Source organism: Carassius auratus, chromosome 16 (assembly GCF_003368295.1).
Source record: "Carassius auratus strain Wakin chromosome 16, ASM336829v1, whole genome shotgun sequence".
Classification (NCBI taxonomy): Eukaryota; Metazoa; Chordata; class Actinopteri; order Cypriniformes; family Cyprinidae; genus Carassius; species Carassius auratus.
In genome coordinates this window covers 1,672,222-1,692,548 of record NC_039258.1, presented here as the reverse complement: position 1 = coordinate 1,692,548, position 20,327 = coordinate 1,672,222, and the positions used below count along the sequence as shown (strand labels likewise).

The window sequence follows — 20,327 nt, the reverse complement described above, 5'->3', positions numbered from 1 at the left end:
CTGAAGACGGCGGGTAAGCTTTGACCTACATACTTTTAGTACTTACACAATAAAAGTGCCACCAATTAAACTCTTGTTTTGGTTTTACAAATTTGACTAATTATATTATTATTATTATTATTATTATTATTATTATTATTATTATTGTTGTTGTTGTTGTTGTTATTTTTGTTGTTGTTGTTGTGGTTAATGTATTATGTATTGTTATTTATTTGTAATATAAATGTATGAAAGTAGCATTGTACTATTTGCAAACTGGTCTTACTTTTAGTTGTGTTCAGTTTTTTATTTTTTAATTATTTAATTTTATTGAAAGCAAAAAGTAATTATACATTATTAAACATGCAACCGTTTATTACCGTTTATCATTCTTTATTTCGAATTTTTGTATGTAAAATTGATGCTCTGTGCAATTGTGTTTAGCTTTAGACTGAGTGCTTTGAAATTTTTGAATTCTAAAATTGTCATCTAATGAATGAAAAAATAACATTTCTCATAAACAATAAATCTTCTAAAATGTATGCCCTTTAATGTTTCTCAGTAACATATATATATATATATATATATATATATATATATATATATATATATATATATATATATATATTGCAAGAAAAATCTTGTACAAATATACAAAAACACAGTGAAGCGAGATATAAATACACTCCAATAAGAAGCAAACATAAAATAAAAATAGACATTCTGGATTTGCATATACAATTATAGTATTATTGATACATAAAAGTGCAAAAATAAACTTACATTCTTTTGGAAATGTTGTCATAATACATTAAAAACTTGCTAATCTTTTTGTTCTTTGTAAGACTAAGAGATGAAACGAGAGTCGTTTCTCAGTACCATATTATTCTAATAATAAGTTTCGTCATGACACTATTTGAGGACATCATTACATTACATAATATTTATAATAATATACAAAATGAAAATGAAGAAAAAACTGTTGTCGACTGCGAATTCTTTTAATCTGGGTCTGTTTTTGATTTTAAATTAAACTGGTTATTTATTATTTTCTAATTTCCGCTAATATATTTCGTCATGGTAGGCGTTTAAGACTCTTATTTTGAAATCGCAGTGGTACGCATGCGCAGCATCTGTTGCGTAAAACACCGTGTGCGAATCATAACTGCTGTCTGTCACTGGGAATAGTCTTACATTAATTGGTAAGGCCATGCACACAGTTAATTCTTACTGAAATAACAAATCCCAGAAAGGTCTTTACCGGTCTAAATGTTTAGACTGGGCCAATGTTAAAGTAGGTGGTTTAGTGTGTTGACCTGCAGTAGGGAGCAGTCATGAGCCCCAGCCAGGGCTCCCCTGTCCCCCTGACCCTCACCAGCAGCCTGCAGAGACTCTTCAGTCATGTGAAGATCGAGAATCTAATAGCAGGACTCAGTGGAGGAGTGGTGTCCACACTAGTGCTGCATCCTCTGGACCTGGTCAAAATTAGGTTTGCAGGTATGTGTAAAACCAGAACCAGTATGTCATTAAACGTACTTGGTGATTATATCATTTGAGGTCAATAGATCTGGCTAATAATATTATTTAGTTATTCACTTTTTTATTTTGATAAAACAATTTAGGTACTGTATATAGGAAAAACATTAGTAATTGTTATTAATAGGACGTTGTATGTCATAAACAGATGCAGATGAAAATATGTTAAGATTTGATTGCTGTCATTATCTTATTTATTAATAAACGGTTTGAAAAAATATTATGGTGTGATTAGCCCCGAAATAATTATATGAAAATATGCCAACAAATATACGTCTAGTTTAATTCATTTTTATAGGCAAGGCAAGTTTATTTATATAGCACATTTCGTACACAATAGTAATTCAAAGTGCTTTACATAAAAGAAAGTAAAATAATCATGAAGAAAAATAATAACAAGAATAAAACAAGCAATTAAAAAAATGGAAAATTATTTTATAACACTTAGAAATAGAAAATGATTTTACATAAAAAAATGATATATAATTATTATAATTATTTTTTATTTTTATTTAATTAAAAATACATATAATGTGGTGGGAATTTCTAAGTTAAAAGTTATAGTAATGTTTAATAATTAACTTTTAATTTTTATAAAAAAATTTAGGACACTACATAGAAAAAATACTGACCCACATCATTGACTGGATGAATAATACTACAAATTATATGATTTGAATATATATTGCAATATATTAATATGTCAACTGTCATGATCTCATCAATTCATCAATAAACTTTACACGAAAATGTTATGATGTGATTAGTCCCAAAATAAATATATGTACACGTCAAGATCTTGATGACTACTTTAATAAACTGTTTGATTATATTTTTTATAAATATTGTAATTGTATTGTATTTTAATATTATTTTTATTTAAAAATATTTTAAGAAATATCTTGATAAAAAATAAAATAAGTAGTCTATTACCAAATCAGTTTCAATTTATGATTTCAAGTAAATCAATTAAATTGATTAATAATAAATTTATTAGTTTTACAGATTTTCTGTACTCTATATACTGTATATGAGAGAGTTTGCTCTAACACAAGCATGCATTGCTGATACTGTATGTGTGGCGTGAGTAGGGCAGGCTCATGTTTCACTCTTTACTGTATTGCAGTGAGTGATGGTTTGGACGTGAGACCGAAGTACAGTGGAATTCTGCACTGCATGAAAAGCATCTGGCAGCAGGAGGGTCTCCGGGGCCTATATCAAGGTGTCACCCCAAATATCTGGGGTGCTGGAGCATCATGGGGGCTATACTTTTTCTTGTATGTATCAATCTGTGATAAGCACAGTTTAACTGTCATTTTGCATTATTGGCACAATGTTTTCCTAATGAATGTTGTTCAGTTGCTTTGGCACAATCTTTTTAGTTTAAAGCACTATGTAAATAAAGGGAGACTTGACTTAATGCATCCTGTATGCTACATATTTTTTTATTATGTAAGGAGCTGTGAATTTGTGAAAATAATGCATGCTTAACTTTTCAGTTATTTAGCAGTCCAGAGTCTTTTATTCTGCTTACCACAGATAAATAAGTATAATGTTAGATATAAATATCTCTCAATTAATATAACTTCTTTTTGATTCGTAGTTACAATGCAATCAAAGCATACAACAAAGAAGGCAGACAAACAGAGCTAAGTGCCACTGAACATCTGCTGTCAGCAGCCGGAGCAGGTCAGAATCACCACAGATTATATATATATATAATATTCAATTTTCACCCCAAAATCACAACCAAGAAATATTATTATTTTAAATACATTATATCTTGCTTATATAAAATGAGGGATATTTTATGATAGTAAGGGTTTTATTTAGCATGAAAACAATAGTTTAGTCATTTCTTCTGCCCGTTTTCACAAAAACAAAAAAAAGTAATAAAAATAATAAAGAACATTAATAAAATATTTATACCAAATTTTGTCTGAAATAGGCTTCAACCCAAAATGAAATAAAAAGGAAGGAAATAAAAACAATTATATGTGAGATTGAGTTGAAATATGGGTAGCATATGAAATGAAATGAATGCATGTAGTTGTAACAACTTTAAAAAAAAAAAAATTCTTGAGTGTTTTTACTTATACAAGATCTCACTTTCACTTAAAATACAAAGGATGAGTACTCCTCTTGTTTTCCTGTGTATTCCTCATTTATTTTCTCCCATCATCAGTCAAAATGATAAAGACGCTTACAAAGTGAATTTCAACACATGCCTTTCTAATCAGTGCTGACAGATAAACTGGAGCATAACGAATGAGGCATAGCCCAGGTATTGATCGCTTGTTTTTAAGTCTGAAACTCATCATCTCTCGAGCGCTGTAGATCAGTGCTGCTCTGCTGGGGGGCCGTGATCTAAACATGGCTTGAATATTTGTCCTAAAATAAAAATGCTATCAGATTTAAATAACTACCATAAAAAGTAAACTACATTTCTGTTGTTGTTTATGCTTTTACCAAATTATATATTTTTTCTCATTTTATATATACATATATATATATGTGTGTGTGTGTGTGTGTGTGAATTTGTTAGTGGTAGTTAATTAGTAAAAATGTGTGTATGTGTGTGTGTGTGTATATATATATATATATCTATATACATGTACGTATGTGTGTATATTAAATATATATATGTATATATACACCTACCACAAAGAGCCCAAATTAGATGCGCATAAGATTGCTAAAATTAAACAAACCCTTATTTTTTATAGCCGACTGGGTACAGTATAATCATTAGCAGAGCAATCTATCACTAGACCAGCAGTCATTTTAGATTAAATGACCACCGGCTAAGTCACGATTTGTCCATTAATATCATAAAAAGCTTTTTGTGACATTAAACGCAATGTAAATTGCTTTGTGTATAATCTAAACTTCCAGCAAAGAGCTCATGTTGAAGAGTGTGTGTGTGTGTGTGTGTCATGGGCTTCTCTAATTAAATGAGGTACATCCTTCACTTGAAATGACCCAGCGTGAGCCATTAAGGTCCAGTAATGACTCTTTTCATGTGGATCTTGGTTTTACAACAGCTGCCGTTCATTTACTTTATATTCAGTTTCACTGTTTTTTAGGGGCGATGACGCTTTGCCTGACTAATCCGATCTGGGTCACCAAAACTCGCCTGGTTCTGCAGTACAGCGCAGATCCATCTAAGAAGCAGTACAAGGGGATGATGGATGCTCTTGTCAAAATCTACCACCATGAAGGGATCGCAGGACTCTATCGGGTAAAAAAAGTTTCTATGGCAGTGTACAGGTCGATTTGTGCAGTCGCTGGATGGATCGTTTCCTTTTACTAGGAACTATTTGATGAAACTCCCTTTGTGCCACTAGGAGGAGCACTTGTATAAGGAAATATGGAGTGTCCATGGGAATATTTGTGATTGTGTGTCAGTTGCATGCTGTGGGGTTTGTTTGTTTGTTTGTTTTTTTATTTGTTTCATCTAGCTGAGTTAAGTGTTATGATCCCTAGGGGTTTGTCCCGGGATTGTTTGGAACCTCCCATGGTGCACTGCAGTTCATGGCATATGAAGAGCTGAAGAGAGATTATAACAAATACAGAAAGATGCAATCAGATGCTAAACTGGTTAGTATGAGCAAGACACACTTTAGACGCATGGTTTATAAAAGGAACTGAATGTTTTGCTTCCTGCATTAAAATGGGAAACATTACATTACGCTACAATAAACATTTCAAAACAGCAATCTTGTCGTCACTTGACCTTGCATGTTTAATTTTAGGTGTCCAAATAGATTTCGGCATCACTTTACACAGTGGTATTATGCTAAACAGCCACTTTTGTCGGTTCATTAATGCAGTTTGTTGAAACTCACGGTGCATTTTGTGCTCTATTTGCTTTCTAGAATGCATTAGAATACATTACCATGGCAGCTTTGTCCAAAATATTCGCAGTGGCTACGACATACCCGTATCAGGTGGTCCGAGCCCGTCTGCAAGATCAGCACAACACGTATGATGGAGTGGTAGATGTCATCCGCAGAACGTTTAGGTAAGCATGAGATTTACATACTTGCTAATCAAAAACAAGCACATTAGCAAACCAAATCTAAATAACAAAAACAAAGACAAACTTGACTTTTATGCTATCAAACCCTCCTGAATACCCTATAGACTTAATTTGAACTGCATTAAACTATTTATAATGCACTATGGTTCAAAAGCTTTTTAGTGTTTCCAAAGAAGTCTCTTATGCTCACCAATGCTGCATTAATTTCAATTTAAAAACACAGTAAAAATTGTAATATTATTACAATTTAAAATAATTGTTTTCTATTTGAATATATTTTTAGATTTTAATATGTTTTTGATAATTAAATGTAATTTATTTCTGTGATGCAATGCAGAATTTTTCATCATTATTACTCTGCTCTGTGTGTGTGCATTTCGGATGGGTTAAATGCAGAGCACGAATTCTGAGTATGGGTCACCATACTTGGCTGAATGTCACTTTCACTTTCACTTTCAATCACATACAAACTTTTTGTAATATTTTGCAATATTATTTTTGTAATATAATAGTATTTACTGTCACTTTTGTTTAATTTCTTTATTAGTAAAAATCTTAATAAACCTAATACTTGTTACTAGAAAATGATCTAAAATCATAACATTCTTTAGAAAATCTTAAAAACAGCTAGAGAACCCATAACAGGTTGATATGAGCATACTTAGTTGCAAACTGATACATGTTTTACATAATTTTAGCATCAATTTTCTGAGTTGAGCTGCATAAACATAGCCACTATGTCAAGAACTAGTTTGACCACTTACAGTTAGCCAAGTGGTAATCAGTCTTGCTTTACCTTTAATCACTTTACCTTTTTATGCATCTGGCTTTAAAAAGTTATAACCAGTGGTGGTCAATTTTAAGGCTAGTCTAAGCAGTTTATGCAGATGGTAAAAGGTGCTGTGATCTTTTGTCTATCTCCTGGTGTTTGATCAGAAACGAGGGTCTCTTGGGATTTTACAAAGGCATGGTGCCCAATCTGATCCGAGTCACTCCGGCCTGCTGCATTACCTTCGTGGTCTATGAGAATGTTTCCAGCTTCCTCCTGGACCAGGACAAGTGAACTGAGAACAGGAGTGAGTGCAGTGGAGCCGTCCTGCAGGGAGCAGAGCAGCCTGGGATGGGACGTCCCATCAGCGACAGTGTTTAACGCCAGTGGAGGAGTCCGGGATGTGAATAGAGAGAAATAATACATCCTGGTCTTCTCTGGAGAACTGAAATGCATAATGTTACAGAGTTCAAAGAGTCTAACAGAATCATGTCTGATACTTTTTTTTTTCTTGAACACTGGTGACATTATGGTGAATATGGACATGAGGGATATACATTATGTGACCATTTTTAAGTGGCTGTTAATTATGTTCACATGCAGGCTGTTAATTTCTGTTTGTCTAATTAAAAATCATACATACAAACAAGGTTTTAACCTTTAATCAAGATCTTAAGATAAATTATGTAACTAGGGCTGGGCAGTATATGAAATATCCATATTTGTTAATTCACTGGTAATATAAAATAAAGCAACATTGTGAATATTGAAACCATTTTAATGTGCTTTTTAACTTCACGATTCAGTACACAAATTTTTTTTTATCCATACGTGTGGCAACGTTTTAGTTGGTATTAATTTTGAAAATAATTTTTTTAATTTAAAATTGAAATTGTTTTAAAAAAAAAATTATGCTAGCCATAAGAGGCTACTTTATTTGATTAAAAATCATAATTTTGGGGGAATATTATTACAATTTAAAATGACTGTTTATTATTTGAATATATTTAAAAATGTAATTTATTCCTGTGGTGCAAAGCTGAATTTTCGGCATCATTACTCCAGTCTTCAGTTTCACATGATCCTTCAGAAAACATTGTAATAACGTTGATTTGCATTAACTATCAATGTTAAAACTATCTGTGTTTTTTTTTTTCAGGATTCTTTGATTAATAGAAAGATCAAAGTAACAGCATTTCTTGAAATAGGAATCTACTGTAACATTAGAAATGTCTTTTCTGCCGTTTCAGACCAAACGTATACATTTTGAGATCTGTATTTCAAATATTGTTAGAAAAATTGTGACACCATTTGTTTTTGTTTTTAGCTATATATTGCCCAGCCTTAATCGTAAGTCATCAGGGGAAATCAATGGTAAAACTGTTTTATGTGTATAAGTCTACTTCATGTTTAGATCCATGTTGATTGCTGCTGTGTCCTGTTCAAACCTCAGGCTTTTTTCCTCCAATCACAAGCACACACAGATTTCCTGAATCTGACATTTCAGGCTCATTGCTGACATTTGTGTTAATGAGCTCAAATTCATGGCCTTAAAATTGGTTACGCTCATAGGTTAATACTCGACGCTCTTTGAAGAACATGAACCCAAGTTAGGAGTTCTTTAAAAAACTTTATTGACATTTAAAGTTAGCCAATAAAATGTATTCAGAGTTTTTACAGAAGCTGTCCAGACTCGAATTGTTAAACATAATTACTTACAAACTTTCTTTTGCTGTAGTTTGTTTTAAGAGTCTGTCACTACTATCCAAGGTTATGTGATTGTTTCAGCCCTTGCTTGTAGAGGCAGAACTCAAGAGAGAGCTGTTCAACTTAAATATAACGTCACAAAATATCAAACCAAGTGACATCTGCAAACAAATGCTGCAGAAGTACTTCTTAGAAATAAATCAAGGGTTGAAGGAAGTAGAGATTCCAAAAGTCTTTTCTTTTTCCCAAAAACTTCCCAAAGAGTGAACAGTTCTTAAAAGAACCATGTTTTTTTCTGAGTGTGAAGAACGTTTTAATAATCTAAAGAACCTTTTGTGAAATGAAAAGGATCCATGGATGGTAAAGATTCTTTGTGAAACTATTGATACCAATAAAGTAAAAATAACCTCATCATCTGTAGCTCTTATAGTGATTTATGTCTCTGAAAAGGGTTTGAATGGTTCTAAATAAAGATATACAGTAATGACCTGAGCGTGGTGTTGTGCACAGATCTGTTGTTTTGCTCACTTTATACTGCGGAAACAGTGAAACTGTAACTGTAAAATGGTGCTGCCATTGACATTATGAACCAGACTGTTTGAAGACTCCTGGTTTAGATGATTCAAATGTTCAGCACACTAAGAAAAAAAGATTATTTTGAGAACTAAGGAACCAAAGATCATGGTTCTATGGCATCACTGTGAAAAACCACCTTTTTGGAACTTTAAAGAACATTTTGTGGAATTAAAAGGTTCCATGGAACCATCAAAGCCAATAAAGAACCTTTAGAAGAGTGTAGTAAGCAATTCAGAATGTCATAGGACAGTAAGTGCTTGGACGTTTCTGGACTCAGCTGCTCAGAGGAAGCTCTTCTATGATCACGCGGGAAACAGAATTCCAGCCGGTGGAAGCGTCTCCGTGTGGATAGTCTCCGCAGGTTCCCACCCAGATCGCAACATCCACCAGGCCTTTCCGCAATCCTTCACATAAACCTTCAACTGAATCAAACAGACGGCGTGTCAGTCAGTCTGTCCATCTGATAACTCTGCTCTGGTTCTCAGATGACCATCTCAAGGCTTCAGGTAAAAAACCATTCCAAAAGCAGAGATAAACAGACATGCTTTATTGAACCCTGAGGGGGAATGAGAAATTCAGAGACACCCTTATCTGCTGTAATTAATCCACACCGAACAATTTGCAGTGTTTAGAGCGGAGAGCTTTTCGAAGACTTGCCCTGTAGCACAAGAGCCATAAAAGGCTTTCATTGAGTGTTTTATTTATCATGCATCACTGTTAATGGACCAAGGGGTTGGACTTTATATTACAGGTCAGTACTGAGGGAAAGACAGCATGGCTCATTCTACACTAGCCTGTCTCGTGTACTCCTCATTAACATATGAAAGACATAATGGACAGACAGACAGTCATCATCACAAAATAAACCTAAACTCCAAATATCCAGTGTCAATTCTGTAAAAATTAGCAAATGCTTATTCTTATACATTTAATTTATATATATATATATAGAGAGAGAGAGAGAGACTATGCTGAAATAATATTTTTTTATTATTTATAATGATTGAATTATTAATATAATATTACAACATTGTTATACTGAATCTTTAAGAATTTTTATTGATTTACAATAAGTTGTTTAAAAATGAATATAAATAATATTTATATAATACAATACTGTATAATAGATAGATAGATAGATAGATATTGTCAACAACTACTTAGTTATTAAACAAAGAAACAAACAAATAATTAAAAAAATATGTATTTCCAAATTATGCATTACTCAAAATTATGTCAAAAAGACAATCATTCTTTTGGCATAACTCTGCAAGTAAATCTCTCCTTTTCCAACTAAAACAATTTTTTTTTCTTATAGAATGTTACAAATCTTGCAAACACGTATTTTAAAAATCTCCATTTCAAACTGGATTTTCAGCACTGACATACCTGAGCTGTGGCAAATTGTAAGAAATTGTTTTTGGCAAATCTCACACCTCAGATTTACAGTTCAGAAGTCAGTGTCCAAGCAAGCGGTTTCTTGGCTCTTACCTGACGTGGTTCTGTGTATGTTGATGGTGGAGTTGAATTCTGGACTTCCCTGGTCCAGGTAAATGATGGACTCTATAGACAGCGGAGAAGCACATTCTGCCCCATTAAAAGTGAAGTACCAGCGCTGGCAACAAGCTGTCTTACACTTCAGCCTGAGTGAGCCGCTGAACAGCACACGGAGAGCACTGTCTGCATGCTTCTTAGTGAACGTACACTCCTGAGGACAGGAACACAGGAAGAGCTGATGAGTCTGACGTCTGCTTTACTACACACCTGCTTGAAGGAAGCAAATAAACCAAAAAAAACTGTGGAAGTATGGGAATATGGTGACTGTATAAGTATAGTATATATTTTTTTTTTTTACCTTGTACTAAATGATTACGAAATGGGTTCCACACTTTTTATGACTTTCCCATACATTATAATAATTACTAAAACCATTTAATAGAAAATGCACTTACAATTTTGGCAAAGAAAATAGTCTAGAGTTCAGAAAAAGTTTAGATTTGACATTATTTCTTTATTTATTATTATTAATAATAATACTAAATAATTACATTTATTTACTAATTAAAATTTTGGTAAATCAATAATGAAAATTCAAATTTTTAACCATTTTAATTTGATCAATAGAAAAAAAAACATGCAAATACTAAAAAAAAATTATGAAAGAAGTGAGCAAGAGGGTGACTAACTGCACACTGATCTACTCAAGACTGAAAAGTCTACAAAAACATTTTTTATTTTATAGATTGCATAGTGCAAAGTGCATGTGAATTAAAACAGACAAACCAGAGTAAATGTTTCAGCAGCACATTGCTATCGTCAGTGCTCACATAACAACCATTATTTACCCTTTTTAAGTAGGTCAGCAATTAAAGACAATGAACAAAAGTACCATTGTAAAAAAAAAAAAAAACCCTGCTAGTACATTTCACAAATAATTATGAAGACACAGCAAATTACACATTGAATGAACATGACATTTTTAAAGACATAAATGTAAAACATACTCCAATAATCTTTGTTTTGTTTCAACTTTTTATAATATTTTTTACAGTGTACCAGTGTTTTTATTGTTGATTAAAACTAAAAGTCTTTATCTACAATTGAAATAAATCTTCCTAAACTTTAAAATCCAGATATATTGCTTTGTCAGTTCAACAAAATATGTTTAAGTATAGCAATAAAATTACTCTAAAACCTAAATTACACAAAAACTAGATCTTAAAATAATAATAATAATAATTATAGCAATAAAAAAATTATAATAAAAATTACAAAAGCACCAACAAAATTGCTAAAACTAAAAGAAAAAAAATATATATATAAATAAAACTAGATTAATATTGCACTGGTCTTTTTGACACAAATGCTTTATATGAATTATTAATCATCATTGTGACCTCTTACTGTAATTTTGCCCAGGTCAATGCCGTAGTTGAGAGCGTTCCAGGCACACTGCTTGTAGTTGGGTTTCCATGGCTCTTCAAACCTCTCTGTCACACACTCACCCTTCTCTCCTTTTGCACCATCCCGGCCCGGTATACCAGGAGTACCTGGAATTCCATTCACTCCTGGATTTCCCTCCCTTCCCGGGGTGCCTGCTGGACCCTGGAGGCAGCTGGAATACTGGAAACATACAGGATTCAACAGGAGCTTTTTGGCTTGATATTAAACAGCATATTTTGTAGCTTGAAGTGCCTAGCATAATGCATCTGGAATGAGCTCTCTCTGGTTACTGATGAAAATACCATGCTATACCATGCTAAGTTACAATAACACAGTCCGTTATGTCTGGGAAGTTAAATAGCTGGGAAAGAAATCACATAGGTGCCCTTTAAAACTATCAATACTTAACATTTAAGTTAAAAAAAAAAAGTTTTTGTAAAACTGCTTCATGAAACTTTGAATTGTTTGTTTCGAAGCTGTGTTTTGGAGCGTGCATCGAACTGCTGAAGTTACATGATTTCAGTAAATGAAGATTCGATCAGAAAGGTTTGCTAGGGGCAGATCTCTACAAACCCATGAACTATGTGGTTTTTGCCTGATCGCGAATCAACTTTATAGTTATGAGTAATGACAAATTTGTATAATAAAAGGAAAAATTTGCCTATACTTAGTCTCTTGCTAACCTGATTAACCAAGAAAAATGCCCTACAAATAAAAAACAAAAAAAAAACAAATAGTATTTAGATTTGTTAATTGCATTTAATTATACTTTCAATAAAACATTCACAATTTATATGGATGTTCAAGCTTAGTTTGTGCTCAATTCACACAATTTTGACCAGAAGGTGTCACTAGCGAGTAGCACTTCACGATTCGAAAAGTGATCATCTCACGAAGAAATTAGTTCAATTGATTCAAAGTTTCGAAAATCTTTGTTTTTAGGGTATGTTTACACTCGCCAGGTTTGGTTTGATTAAACTGAACTTTGTAAAGTCTATTTAGTTTCAGCGCTAAAAATTACAAATGTAAACGCTAAGCACACTAGGACTACATTTTGCCTTAAATTTTCTTCTTCTTTTTGTGGTCTGGAGCAAAAGAACCAAGAGAACTGAACTACAAGTTTAGTTTAGCAAAAAGTAGGCTTAGCTAAATAAACAACCCGAGACAAAACTGCAAGTCTGATCATTTAGAGAAGTAATAGCACCCCGCAACAAACCATGCTATGTTATGTTTATATTTATTGTTTTATTTATTTTGCTTTTTAAAAACTAGTACAATTGAAAGAAAGCTGAAATAAAAACATTAAACTTTTGCACTGGCATCTAACTGATGAAAATAAGTCTAAGTTGGAGTCCTAAAAATTAGTAAAGTAAAAAAGTAAATTAGAAATATAATAGAAATATAATAGAAAATGAAAACAGTTCAAAAGCACACAGCATTAATAAAATTACAATTAAAATTCAACATGAAAATAAAAGCTTATTTAAAATATCACAATAGTATATAATAGGCTACTAAAACACGATGTAGGCGAGGCTAGATGCCACTAACAGCTTAAAATTAGCCTTAATAAATGCACAAAATATGACATTATGTTATGCATGCATTTGATCTTCAACCAGAACTGGTGAAAACAAAGTATTAACGCTGCCCAGCCTGTGTGAGCAAAATTGCATTCTAATGAACATTCACTGAGGAGGTGTAGACTTTATGCCAACGACAATGATGGATGAGAAACTTCGCCAAAATGCCAGGTGGAACAACCAGCGGCTCTCCGATCAGGCGCATGCATAATAGGCTATTTAGAGTTTTGTGCAAATGCGCGCGCATTAGCGAAGCAGCGACACACCAAACATTTACATCTCAATATGAAAGCGGCTTCCGAGCGCCCGGATCGAATATGAAGCGATGTCATCGCAGTTACCCAACCTCGTCTGCGCGAACAATACACGGCTCTGAGCGCAGGAGGCCTGGCTTTAGCACCTGAGTCTCTTCTGCAAGAGTAATGCAGCTTCTAATCAGCATGCCTGCGAGCACAGAGCTGTGGAAATAAGGGCCCTTGAATAGGTGATAAATCTTCCCGATACAGGCCGTGGGCAAGCCAGGAAGTGAAATGCATTCATATTTATAAGCTTGCAGTGCCGTGGCCGAGCTCAAGCCTTCAGTGCGTTTGGCTCCGCTGCTTTTTATTGACAGAACACACCTGAGTGTCCTGCAAACAATGCCCTGCGATGCGATGCACACAGCCTCGTGTTCTTCAGTGGCTCGTCTTGCCAGGTTCATTAGTGATGCTTCCCCGACTGGTCTGAATGAGAAACTCGCCCTCCATATAATCTACCCACCACGAGCAAATTCAGAAGGATTACAGAGCCTGTTTTCCATTACAATGATGAATCGACTGGAATGTTTACCTGATACAACCATTTACAATAAAACTTTTTTTTTTTGGTGATGGAGTAACTCTTATCCAGTAGCTAAGACATTTTTCACAGTCCATGATTAATAGGGCCCTTGATTTATTTCATTTAATTTACTACAGTTTGTGATAAAACATCTTAACTAATTTGTCGTAGCCTGAACCTTTCCAGAAATAAAGCTAGTGCCTTGTTGTTTATGCTAGGCCATGTTGGTGGGACAAAGTTGTACTAAAGTCATTTAGAAAGCAAAGTTAATTAACTTTGATTTGAATTTCTCAAAACTTTATTATAATAGATAAGTTTATTTATTAATTAAAACAAATTTGTAGAAAGTTAGCATTGTAGGTTATCACTTGCTCACCAATGGATCCTTTGTAGTGAATGGGTGCCGTCAGAATGAGCATCCTAATAGCTGATAAAAACATCACAATGATACACAAGTAATTCACTTGACTCTTCAGTCAATTAACATCTGGTGAAGTAAAAAGCTGTGTGTTCGTAAGAAACAAATCCATCAAGACGCTTTAATTTAAAACGGATTCTCATTCTGACGGCACCCATTCACTGCAGAGGTTCCATTTGGTGAGCAAGGTAAATTTATCCAAATATTTTCTGATGAACAACAACAACAAAAAATGTATAAATGAAAAGCATTTACATCTTGGCTGGCCGGAGGGTGAAGCACATTTTCATTTTTGGGTGAACTAAGCCATGCTGTTATTGTTAATCAAAAAAAAAAAAAAAAAAAAAAACTGAATTGATAGGTACAACTATATTGAAATATAATAATAATAATAAAAAAAATGACTATAAAGTTACATAAGAAAATTACTAATAATATACCTAAAATATAAACTAAAATATATAAATAAAAGCTAATTAAGAAAATTAATAAATGCAGTAATAGTACTGTATATAAATAATAGCTAAATAACACAGAAACAAACTGTACAAACACTGTACAAACAGACATTAATGCTTTTTGCACACTTGTTGATCATTGTTAAAGTCAACATGAAATGCTGTTGGAGGAAAGCTTAAATCATAAAGTGGTATCACTATGGAAAAAGCTTAACAATTAAGAGGCATAATATATATATATATATATATATATATATATATATATATTAGAGGTAGAGCAAGCAGTAACATTTTGATAAATTATTGCGAAGAAAATAAAATAAAGTCTATTGAAATAATGTACATTGACAAATCATTCACAAAGAGACCAAGAACTTGCAGTAAAAAACTAATTGAAAATAAAATAAAAGCAATGACTTGTGAATATGGCCTTGCATTATTGAGGCGTTAACGAACTTCAGTACTCGAGGGGGCACTAGAGTCACACACCATTGTGCTAATGGCTGCCATACCCCTGAGAATGCAATACTTGCATCATTACAAATTGTGGTTGGACAGATTGGGCATACCAAAAAAAAGTGAAATTAAGCATTTGAATCTATAGAGGTTTAGGCATTCACATTCTTGAATATGTTTCAGGCCTTATAAAGATCAATCACATCTGTACACAGTCTTAAAAGTGCAGCATGATTCTACACATCGTAGAATGAATAACTTTAAGTTGTTATGGCTTGCTGTAGCTTGAAAACTGGAATATCAGACACGCATAAATTGTTGGTTATGTCTGGGCTATTCAAAGTTACCTTTGGATTACTAATAAAAATGCAGATGGTTGCAATGGCAAGATTGTTGAATAAAATTATGCAAAAGATGAATATCAAATTTGTCTTGAATTGGACCTTGGGAGATTTCAAAGCAATCAAGGAATGAAATGAGGCGAGGAATTTTTAACAGCCAGCAGCTGTATATTCAATTGACTTTGATGACGAGAGACAGAGACGACGTTCGAACTTGAATACTAGCATACTGCATACTGTAAAAATACTTAAAAAAAAAAAAACGTGTAATATTTTGGTGATCTTTTAAGTTTATTTTGCAATAAAAAAAAAAGTCAAAACTATAAAATGACAGCTAAAGTTAAGTTAAGGAATATATCACCCAAAAATGTTATTTTCACCCTGAGGCCATCCAAGATGTAGATGAGTTTGTTTCTTCTTAATAATAGTTTTGGAGAAATGTAGCATTAAATCACTTGCTCACCAATGTATCCTCTGCAGTGAATGGGTGCCGTCAGAATGAGAGTCCAAACAGCTGATAAAAACATCACAATAATCCACAAGTAATCGTTTTGCGTCAGTTTAAATTTAAAAATGCCTTGATAATTTTTTTCTTAAGACATTAATTAATGGAGTGGAGTGGTGTGGATAACTTGTGGATTATTGTGATGTTTTTATCAGATGTTTGGACTCTCATTCTGACGGCACCCATTCACTGCAGAGGATCTATTGACAAGCAAGTGATGCAGTGCTAAAGTTCTCTAAATCCATTACAATGAAGAAACAAACTCATCTGCTTCTTGGATGGCCAGAGGGTGAGTATGTTTTCGGCAGATTTTTAAATTTTGGGTGAACTGTATTAAGTCAAACACTTTTAGTGTATATAATTATTCTATGCTGCAAAGCATACACTGTTGGTATCATCCAGGTATTCTGTGCATACAGAAAAATAGCACACTACAGTGTGCATATTTCAGAAAGAGTTACTTAGTCTTAGTCTCTTTTAATAAAAGAGTTTTATTCCCAATATAGAAACACAATCCTGGTTAGTTTCCTGCAAACTATTTACTCTTAGTGGGCTCTGAACAGAGTCTAAACAGCTTTGTCACATCCTTTTTAGCAATCAATCCATTGTTACCGCTTGGTTAACTGGTCCCTGTGACTCATATTCTTTTTGCATCTGCAAAAATGAATCTGGCATTGTTCAATATTGGCAAAGGCTTTAGTCAATAAGAAAAAAACTTGCACTGTCTGCAGGAAATCACAGTTACAGTATTGATTTCTTGAAGAGACAGAATCGGCCAGCATAGCCAATTATTTTATAGTCACTCATACTGCACACTTTAAACTGAAGTATCTGATTTGATGACCTCTTTCAGACAGTTCAAAATAAAACCACAAGTTTCTAGAACTTCTGCAGAGGACCAAGCTTCCTATATGAAAAAGCAAAGAGCAGATGAGACCTTTTTAATAACTGTTTTGGAGAAACAAAGAGGTTTCTCTTTAAATAAAAGCCCCCAAAAATCTCACATTTCTCCTGTAGATGTTCAAAACACACACACACACACACACACACACACACACACAAGGATAATCTGAGGCACTATGCCCATTCATTTTTAGCTCTATACTCTTCAAAGTAAACAATGAATGGAGTTTTACGAGAAACATTTTAACAATTAAGTGAAACATAATTTAGTTTACAGAGCAAATAAACTTTCCTTTGGGTATAAATACAGTACATAAATACACAAAAATATGTAAGTTATATTGCCCTTTGAAAATCATGTTTTGTAAGAGTGGCAAAAATAAAACAATTAATACTTTAAGTCTTACTTTCTCTATGTAGTCAACATCCTTCTGGCGCAGACCTCTGGTTTTTAATTTTTCTGCTTCATAACACGTAAACAATAAGCAGGAGATGATCAATACTCGTGTCTTGAAGTGTCCCATATTTGAGCTGAGAGGTTAGAGAAGACAGGGCTGCTTACATCTGTTGAGCTCTAGACAGGACAGAGAGAGAGAGAGAGAGAGAGAGAGAGAGAGAGAGAGAGAGGCGGGGCTGATGTGATCTCTCCAGGGACCAATTATTCCCAGACTGCTGGTGAAACTTCCCTCCACATGTAGAATCGGATTAAAATGGTTCATGATATGACATAAAACAAGAGTCAATATTTCTGATGGTCTTATCAGTGGTTTTTCAGAATCTACTGATGTTCCTCACAGGTGAGATGACCTTTCACCCTGAGATATTTTTTATTTTTTTTGGTCTTTTCTCCTTATCCAATTATGTTGTAACAGTCTTTTTATGTGCCACAGAGTGCTCGGCAAAACTATTTTTGTCCCAGCTGAAAATGTTGCATTTAAAGTGATAGTTCACCAACAGCTAACAATTCTGCCATTGTTTACTCTCCCGGATGACTGTCCAAGTCTGGATTTTTTTTCATCCATAGAAAATAACAGGAAGTACTTTGCTGAGTTCATGGTGCTCCTGCCCATGCAGCAAAGGAGAAATCACTATAAAAGTACCATAAAAGCAGTACTGTGCACTGTTTTATTAAAATCTAAACCAATATACTGGGGTGGAAAAGAAGAAAAAAGAAAAAGAAAATTAAACTAGATAGTAAAGTTTGTAGGCAAACATACATTTTGAATTCATTTTAAAAGCTTCAGGTTTGAGAGTTTTCAGTTTTAACTTATTTGAAGTAGTTTTACAGTTTTGAAGGCAATGCAATCTATCAAAAAAATAGACAGATAAATAGATAAGAAATAGTAAACAAGCAACATACATTGTTAGCAAGTGACTAGCATGTGGTTAGCATGATTTGCAATTTGCTAGCATTTCGCTTTTTTCAGCATGAGTAGCATGCAAGTAACTAGCATGTTGCTAGCATGATTAGCATGTCATTAGCATGTTTCTTACATGTCATTACCATTTTTCTAGCTTGTTGCTAACATGACTAACAAGTTATTAGCATGCTGTTAGCATTTCCTTAGCGTGTTGCTAGCTGATTCACAAGTGACTAGCATGTTTGCTAGCATGACTAGTAAGTGACCAGCATATTGCTAGCATGATTAGTAAGTGACCAGCATATTGCTAGCATGACTAGCAAGTGACTAGCATGTTATTAGAATGATTAGCAAGTCATTAACATGTCTTTAACAAGTTTCTAGCATGTTGCTAACATTATTAGCGACTGGCATGCTAGCATTATTAGAAAGTGACTTACATGTTGCTAGCATAACTAGCATGTCATTAGCATGGTTAACAAGTAACTAGCATGTTGTTTACATGTTTTTAGCATGTTGCTAACATGATTAGTAAGTTACTAGCATGTTGTTATCTTGATAAGTAATTAACATGTTGTTAACATGATTAACCACTGACTAGCATGTCGCCAGCATGACTACCAAGTGTCTAGCATGTCATTACCATGATAAGCAAGTCACTAGCATGTCATTAACAAGTTTATAGCATGTTGTTAGCACGATAAGCAAAGTGACTAGCATGTTGTTAACATGAATACTGTAAGCCGGATCAGTTAGAAGAGACATAGCAACCCGAGTCAGACCAGTCTGAAGATGTTTAAGCTTTTTCAAGTCGACTTAATTAAAATTATTCAATAGTGCAACCAAAAAAATAAATAAATAAAATAAATAAATGAAAATGATAAATACATTTAAATATGCCATGCTAATGTAGTTTGAGAGTTTTAGTGGGTGAGTGAGATTTAAACAAATTTTTTTCCCCTGTATAATTTCAGATTATTTTAAGGTATGCTGAGTGTCTCTAAAGATCACAATATGAGCACTTCAATGTTCATATTTTATGCTCAGATACTGGTTTCGTAATGACTTTTTGATTGCTTCAGTTTTCAGTGAATGTTCTCCCAAAATAGGCTGATGTCCTCTGATAATCATGCAGTTTTTCCACTCATTTTTCCCATAGGGACAAATATATTTATACAACTTTTAAAAGTCTAGGCAGACAGACTCAATTAAACCAGTCACTGTGCTTCGTTTGGTGTGATTTGCCTGCTGCTTTTCTCTGAAGTGCAGATGTTTTGCACAATCACGGGAAATGACGTTTTCACCAGTAATTGAGTTAATGGCTTCAGCAGAAGCATATACCATCGATTAACAACCTCACAGCTCACAGTAGGTCAGTCTTTAATGGTTTACAAGTTACTGTTAAAAGTCAGTTCCCCTATGGAGAAAATGAATGGGATTTTTACTCCTGGAACAAAACTGTTACACTCAATAGTGTTTCTGTTCTTTTTAAAGACTATAAACTGTCAATTCATTGTAAAGAATTGGAAAATTATTTTGTGTTACACTCTAAAATGTAAGCATACATGCTTGAAATGACACGAGATTGAGTAAATAATGACAGAATTACCATTTTTGGACTTCTGTATATACTGGCCAACTAAGATGTTAGCAAGTTAGTTTTCCCTTCAACTTCACATCTAAAACAAGCGCCCCATTCAGTATTCCCGTTTCCCTCCATTTTTCCCCGGGCGGCATCCCAAGGCTGAAGGAGAAGCAGATCTGTGTGCTTACTGTACAGAGCGGCGTTTCTCTGCGAGGAGGTCTTCCTGTCTGCTGAATTGGCTCTTTTTCCTCACATTACAGCCGTCTCTTCAACATTCTGTCGAGACACTGTAAATACGAACAGTTTTGTACTTTTCAAATCATGCGTTTAAGCTGCACTATAAACC

The 20,327-nt window shown here is 33.7% G+C and overlaps 2 protein-coding genes across 2 annotated transcripts; one reads left to right on the top strand and one right to left on the bottom strand.

The window, feature by feature from the left end:
• Positions 1-1,100: 1,100 nt before the first annotated feature.
• LOC113115695 (mitochondrial folate transporter/carrier-like) lies at positions 1,101-7,098 on the top strand. The gene is made up of 7 exons (XM_026283245.1): positions 1,101-1,476; positions 2,642-2,792; positions 3,119-3,204; positions 4,602-4,756; positions 5,002-5,115; positions 5,394-5,539; positions 6,494-7,098. Exons 1-7 carry the CDS (start codon positions 1,314-1,316, stop codon positions 6,618-6,620), a joined length of 942 nt encoding a protein of 313 aa, XP_026139030.1. The 5' UTR covers positions 1,101-1,313; the 3' UTR covers positions 6,621-7,098.
• A 373-nt stretch (positions 7,099-7,471) lies between these two features.
• Positions 7,472-17,610, bottom strand: LOC113115694 (collagen triple helix repeat-containing protein 1). Its single transcript, XM_026283243.1, has 4 exons — positions 17,443-17,610; positions 11,514-11,732; positions 10,101-10,317; positions 7,472-9,031 (listed from the first exon to the last, which is right to left on the bottom strand). The coding sequence occupies exons 1-4, from the start codon at positions 17,557-17,559 to the stop codon at positions 8,883-8,885; spliced, it is 702 nt and encodes a 233-aa protein (XP_026139028.1). The 5' UTR covers positions 17,560-17,610; the 3' UTR covers positions 7,472-8,882.
• Between the last annotated feature and the right edge of the window lie 2,717 nt (positions 17,611-20,327).